The 6,853-nt window shown below is 53.7% G+C and overlaps 2 protein-coding genes across 5 annotated transcripts in view; one reads left to right on the plus strand and one right to left on the minus strand.

Annotated features, from left to right (window-relative positions):
• The window catches only part of LOC103669774 (BLCAP apoptosis inducing factor), a 10,310-nt gene extending 3,746 nt beyond the window's left edge, over nucleotides 1–6,564 (minus strand). The window contains exon 1 of one of the 2 annotated variants that reach the window (XM_008698115.2): nucleotides 6,529–6,564. The gene's annotated coding sequence lies outside the window, so the exon portion shown is untranslated. Of the gene's footprint in view, nucleotides 1–6,277; nucleotides 6,469–6,528 lie in introns of those variants that run through there. The other variant, XM_008698116.2, reaches the window with a different exon arrangement.
• Nucleotides 14–2,448, plus strand: NNAT (neuronatin). Of its 3 annotated transcripts, none has more exons than XM_040638300.1 (3): nucleotides 14–228; nucleotides 1,122–1,197; nucleotides 1,426–2,448. In XM_040638300.1, exons 1-3 carry the CDS (start codon nucleotides 16–18, stop codon nucleotides 1,653–1,655), a joined length of 519 nt encoding a protein of 172 aa, XP_040494234.1. In that variant the 5' UTR covers nucleotides 14–15; the 3' UTR covers nucleotides 1,656–2,448. The 3 variants fall into 3 exon arrangements, with proteins under 3 accessions (XP_040494234.1, XP_040494233.1, XP_040494232.1); XM_040638298.1 differs by having other exon boundaries at nucleotides 27–228; nucleotides 1,122–1,202; XM_040638299.1 differs by lacking the exon at nucleotides 1,122–1,197 and having other exon boundaries at nucleotides 15–228.
• Nucleotides 6,565–6,853: the final 289 nt, after the last annotated feature.

The following is a 6,853-nucleotide window of genomic DNA, read 5'->3' on the forward strand; positions in this document are numbered from 1 at the left end:
CCCCCCCAAATGCGCATGCGCACTTGGGTGGCGGGCGGATACTTAAGGCGCGGCCACCGCGGCTGCGGCAGTGCGCCCAACAGCGGACTCCGAGAGATCGGCGGACCTTGGCGAACCGCGCTCGTTCTCAACCACTCACCCACCACTCTCGGAACCATGGCGGCAGTGGCGGCAGCCTCAGCTGAGCTGCTCATCATCGGCTGGTACATTTTCCGCGTGCTGCTGCAGGTAAGTGTGCCCAGGTTCCGGGTGGCAGAGGGGTCCCGATGCGCGCCCCCGTAACCGGCAGGCCCACGTCGCAATTGCCGCCTCCTGGACCCATCCTATCCTTATTGCCGCGATCCCTGCTTGCCCGAGTGCCGCGGTCGGCACCGCGTGCCCCCGCGCGTTCCCTGCGCCCTCCTCCTCGCGCAGACCCTTCCCAGTGCGCCCGCGCCCGGCCGGGAACAAAGAGTTGGGGCGCGGCGGGCGCCAGCGGCTGACGATCGCCAAGGCTCTTAGCGACCAACGCGGTAAGAAAAACCCGCTACACCCAGACGCGACCCCAGGAGGGAGGCGGGGCCCTTCTGTTACTGCGAAGAGACTTTACGCTCGCGTAGCAAAAATCCGCCTTAAAAAATTGCGCATTGCGGGGAAATGTCTTTAAAAAAAATATAGCGCTTGCGAAGGTGGAACCAAAAATAAGTTGGAAAAAGGCACTTCTCAGGCGCCCCCCCAAAAAGCACTTCATAAAAAGTAATTCGCGGGAAAAAATGAATTAGGGAAAATGCGCATTGCAGGAAAAATAAATTAGGCAAAAGCACTTGGCAGAAAAAAATTCATTAGATAAAAAGCGCATTGCAGAAAAAAATGAGACAAAGGAGCGAACAGAAAAAATGAATCGGATAAAAAGCGCTTTGAAGCAAACAATTAGAAAAGGTTCTTCGCGGGAAAAACGGGAGAGAAAAAAAGGACAATTCGTTTTATTAAAAAAAAAATCAAACAGAGGCAAAGTGCTTTGTAAAAATAAATCAGAAGAAAGCACTTTGCCCATAAAATCATTTACCCTAAAAGCACCCCTTGCAGGAAGAATTCCCTGCTAAAGAAATCCTTTGCCAAAGGAATCGCATATTTCCTTTAAGGTGTTCCTGGAATGCTGCATTTACTGGGTAGGATTCGCTTTTCGAAATCCTCCAGGGACACAGCCCATTGCGAGAAGTGAGGTATACCTAAGTTGTGGGTCCAATCAGCTTGCTGCCATGCAGCCTTCAGCACAGTTGGAAAAGCTCCAGCTGCCCTGACTCGTGGACAAGCTGCGCCCGCGCCTGCCTCTCTAAGTCTGAGGGGCGGGCGGGGCAAGGGGTGGGGTGGGGGCGGGCACGGCAGCACCGAAGACTTGCTGCGGGTGCCTGCCTCTAAGGGTAGGTCCCGGGTTTCTCGCTGCAGGTGTTCAGGTACTCCCTGCAGAAGCTGGCTTACACGGTGTCGAGAACCGGGCGGCAGGTGTTGGGAGAGCGCCGGCAGCGAGCCCCCAACTGAGGCCCCAGCCCCCAGCCCTGGGCGGCCTTGTCACCAGGTGCTCCTGTGCTTCTCGGCCAGCATGGGAGCCAGTGCCGCGCAGGAATGGGGGGTCCCCTGTGCTCTCTCGCCAGAGGAGCATTTGCCAAGGTCAGTGAGGGGCCGGTAGGCCCCCCGGAGAAGCAGCACCGACAATGACGACAATACCAGATCCCTTCCAAACCCCTTTGCACCCCTCCAACTGCGGGGCGGGGTAGAGGGAGGAGGGGGGGTGGGAGGAGCACACCCCCGAGATCTGGGCACAGGCAATGCATTTTGATCTGGACCAAGTCGGGACAGTGCCATCCCAGCCCCGCAGCCATGGCCATGCCAACAGGCCCCACCACAGTGATCCAGACAACTGCACCAGCCAGCAGAATGGACATTCCAGCATCACCAGCCGAAGCCCTGAATCTCGATGCAGCAGACAAGGCCCCAACTGCGTGCCTGTGTGGCGGGACTTGAGGGCGAGAGTGAGGGAGGAGGGTTAAGAAATAGAGTGGGGCCCTCTCACTGTCCCTTGCCTACAACACGTGCATTCCAGCCTTGCTGCCTTTGCTCCCTCAATTCCCTTCCCCCCCCTCACTGCCTCCTAAGCCCACCCCAAAGAAATGTGTCACTCAATTTGGACCTATTTAACCAGTAAATGAACCCCATCTTTACTAAAACACCTTCTCCGAGCCCCCAGCCCCTCACTGATCTTGCTTTCCCTGGTCTCACGCAGTTGTGGTCAATATTGTGGTAATCGCTAATTGTACTGATTGTATAAGTGTGCATTAGTTGTGTCTCCCCAGCTAGATTGTAAGCTCCTGGAGGACAGGGACCACCTCTACAAAAAATAAAAAACCAGTACCTCCCCCATCTCGCACAGTGTCCCCAGGACCCTGCGGGGTGGTGGAGGTGCACCAAAAAGTTGTCTCTGTGACTTCTTTTGCGGCTTCAACACATACTCCTTAAGACTGGGCTGATGCACCATTGGTGGGGGGGGGGGCACACTACTTGGGAGAGGGAGGGAGGGGGAGGCAACAAAGGGGGAATAAGCTGGGACCCTCACACGCCCAGTTCCATCTTCACTTAACACTGTTCTGAGATAAAGGAACACTTCCCTTACCCCAAAGACAAAGGTCTAGGTCTTTACTTGTGGTCTCAGAATAAAGGACCACTTACCATCCCCGGAAGGGTGGATGCCTTCACTTGTCCTGGAACAAGGGGCCTTGACAGGTAACTACTGGGAAAGATGGAAGGAGGTGAGAAAGGTGGGAATAGCCCTTAAGATGGGGTACTAGAGATCAAGAGGGTGATCAGGACTTCAGAACACAAAGCTTTATCTCCATCCAGGAGCCCCAAGGAAACGAGCACTGGGCAGGGTGGAAACTGGTTTGGACAATGAGTATCAGACAAGAGGTGTGGTGTGGTGCCTCCCCAGCCCAGCTTATCCCTCCAGGCCCTAGAACCCTTACCAGGACCACTACAAGGGCATTCTGCCCTGCCTTGCTACTCTCCAGTCTCCCCGACACCCAGGAACCTCTCCCTAGCTCTCCCCATTAGTGGGTTCTCCACTTCTGGCATTAGCCACCATTTTCTTGGGGGTGCTTACCAGGTCCCTGGCCCTGGGCTCTCTTCTGCCATGTCAGGGTAGGTGGGCGGGTGGGCTGGCTGTTTGGCTCCTGACTTCTTTCTCTCCTCTTTCACTCTTGAGTGAGTCAGGACTCCTTTCACATGGTCAGCTGACTGCCTCACCAAATGGCCCTGCCGCCTGTTCAGCCTCGTCTCTGGCTTAATGTGTCCCTGTCACTACACACCTGTTCCTGGGTCAACACCAAGGGAGGATTTGGAAGGCCATAAATTTCTCTCTGCCACTTCCTCAAATCCCTTAGTCACAGTTGTCACAAACACTTCTGGAGCACAAAGCACCTCGCCCCCTGAGCCTGGTATTTCCCCTCTTCTAAGCAACCTCTTAAGTTTCTAAGCCCCACTGCCAGCACCTCTAGAGGCACCTGTAACTTACGTACAGCATCAGAGAATTATGGGGGTAGAGGGTACAGACCTCAGTTCTGGTACTGGCTTTGTCATTAATCAGCCCAGGGAAATTGGCCAGGTCACCTCCTAACCCTCACCTTCAGTTCCCCTCTATGAAAGGGCTGCTAAGATCCCAGTGAACTCCAGGATACTAGAAACATTCTGCCATCAAAGTGGCAATCAGGACCCATGGGGACTGGGTGGGGATGTGTAATCAGAGACTCCCATCTTCCTTAGGCAGTGTGGCTCTAGCTTCTACTATAGCCTGAAGGTGAGGTGCGTCTCCTCTTGCCCCAAGGTGACTCATCAGCAGGCAATGCCCACACCTCCCTTCTGAAGCCATATCTTGGCAGGCCTCAAGACGGAGTTGCTGTGGTTTTCCACACTAAGCCCACAGAACCGTGAACATTTCAACATGTGTTCTCAATGAAGACTGCCTCACCTCAGAGCTTTCAAGGGGTATGCCCACAGCCCCACTGTCCCACATGCTTAACCTCAGCCCAGTTACAAGGTAGCTGGGTTCAGACAGTCAGGCATGGAAGGGTCTGGCTGCTCTGGACAAAGCATGCTCCCCTTAGCCTCCTGTACCCCCTTTAAAAGGCAGGAGGCTGCTGGCAGCCCCAGGGCTTTCCAGATAATCTTGGCAAAGCCCATTTGTGGGGCTTCTCCATCCATCCATCAAAGTGGCATGGTGAGATGACAGACTTCTAGGCAAGGGCTGTCCTGGTGGCCTACATCCACATGGATGGGCTTGAGTGTGCAATGTCCACTCCCCCACTTTCATCCCTTATCCCCAAACCCTCATGTTCTGGCAGCAAACACAACCCACTGGAGAAGACAGAAAGAATGCGTCCACTTTCTATTCCTGTGTGGTGCCTAGAAGTCTGGTCCAAACACACCTTGTTCATAAAAATTTTTCCAGAAGCAATACCATTAAAACATTTTATTCTGATAGAGAGCAACGGTAGAAGTTAAAAATGACTAGTGTTTTATTGCAGGGCCCATAGTCCACAGGCCTCCCTTTTTCCGAAACTGTTTCTACCTCCCCCAAAAGGCTTTGCCCCTGTAAGACCAAGGATATAGCAGATGAGTTGTGAGGGGCTTGGAATGGCTTTGGAAAGGCAAGATTCTTGGCCCTAATGCCCCAAGAAAGATGTTAGTGTCTCAGCCTAACCAGTTAAGCTCCAAGGGGGGGAGGGAGGAGGGTTAGGTACCATGCCTTTCAGAGGTATGGGGTGCTATGTGATACTGCTATCTCTATCTGTGGAGTATTTGGATTGTGACTGAAGTAAGGGGTGGCGGGGGACAAGCTTCTTAAGCTTCAGCTGCAGGACAGCAACGGCTTATTACACCTGGGCTGGGTGAGGGAGCAGGTTTGCTGTGAGCCATTTGCTATGTATCTATTTTCAAACTTGTATCTACTCAGGAGCCAGCACCCTAAAGTGAGATTCTGAATTTGCAGTTACTTTTACCCCAAGCCCCAAGAGATTTAAACGTGCACAAACGCACACAACACACAAAACATTAGTCTAACAACAGTCTTTTTCCCTGGTGACCTCTGACTTCCTCTACATGCCCCAGAGACATGTCACCATCTTCTCTGGGAATGATCCTATTCACCCTCCCCTCCACCCCTTCTCCCTCCCACAGGGCCCATACCCCAGCAGGATCCAGATTCCTGAGCATTCCCAGAACAGGAAGTCAAAGAGGCAGGCAACACACAGTCCTTGGTATAGCACACAGTGACAGGCTTGAAATGGAATGCATATGTTTCAAAGATAGGAGAACAACAACAAAAAAAGACAGCCAAACCCAGACTTCCAGATTCCTCTTGGAAACAACATATTACAGATAAAAGTTTAAACTGTTTTGGGCAGCAAGTCTAACAAGACCAATTACAGATACGGAACTGATCTGGTCACTGGAAACTGACCAGGGCTTTGAATCTTTTAACAGATTTGCTTGACATTAATTAGTCTCTGATTTAAAACAAACAAATAAACAAGATCTAACACTTGGCATTAGCACTTAAGCTGGAACTTTTTTTTTTTGTCCTGGCTTTGGTGTTGCTGTCCAGAAGGCTGAGGGGATGGCTGGACCGTGTCAGGCAGGGCAAACAGAAGCTGTTCCCAACACACCAGCTCCCTGAAAGGGATAAAACACCATCCGAACCTATAAACAGAAAGATCATTTCCTCCCTAGGACAGACCCCAGTCTGTCCCAACACTTAGCGTTGAAAAGGGACACGGAGGCCTGGAAGGAATTTACAGAAGGTTTGGAAGGGATAAGGAAAAAACTGTTCCCCATCCCCCATTCTTCTTTCTAGGCCACTGGTGTGCCAGGCATTCCGTTCCTTCAGCTGCCCTTGAGGGCCGCTCCCCATATATACTGGAGAAAAGGAAACGGGTGTCCAGACTTGATGTAAAGTTAAGAGAGAGTAAGAAGCACCCGCAACTGAAAGCAGAGCGTCAACCTATTACCCCATCACCTTAAGACACCAAAGCGGGTGCCTGAAGCGGGAGACTCCCTTTCGCCCCTCTCACCTACCCCCCTTCTGATTTAAAAAATGCGACTGAAGTGGCGGGGACTGAGTAACAGGACTCTCAGAAGCTGGGCCCCCTGCCACGGGCCCCCGGGCTGAAGAGGTGGTAGTCGCGCCCCTCAGCCCCGCACTCCCCGACTCTGCCTGTCCCGTCCCGGGAACAGACAGGCGAGCACTGACCTTGGAGGCCAGAACGCGACCCAGGGGTCCGCTGACTCGCCCTCGGGCCGGGAAAGGACACCCAAGGCCCAGGCTGGGGCCACACAGGGCAATCACGTGACACCGGACAGGGGTGGCCCCGTGGGTGCGCGGAAGGAAAACCCCAGAAAGGGACCGGGCGACGCCTTAAGGTGACCCCAAAGGGACAACATGGCGGCGCCGCCGCACTGAGGGCCTCTCATCCCGTCCCCAGGGGGCCGACGCCACGGTACCTGCCAGCCCTGCCATGGCGCCGCCTGCTTCCACCTCAGCTCGCCACCGACGCCGCAGGAAGCCGGGGAGACGCCCCCTTCGTCTTCTAGTGGAGCAGACCGAGGACCCCTCCCGGCATTGGGCTGCCTCCATAGGACGCCTGATCAAAAGTTCCAAAGTGGGGGTCGTCTTCGCCAGATATCCCCTCAATATTCGCCTCAGATGAGCCTTTTAAAACTTTTTATGTATGTGTGAGGAACTGAGGGGGCCCTCAAGTCTTTAAGCTCGAAGAATTTTTAATCAGGCGCATCTCAGGGCAGACCCGAATCGCCGGATCATGGTCCC

Source organism: Ursus maritimus, unplaced genomic scaffold (genome assembly GCF_017311325.1).
Source record: "Ursus maritimus isolate PB19 unplaced genomic scaffold, ASM1731132v1 scaffold_22, whole genome shotgun sequence".
NCBI classification, from domain to species: Eukaryota; Metazoa; Chordata; class Mammalia; order Carnivora; family Ursidae; genus Ursus; species Ursus maritimus.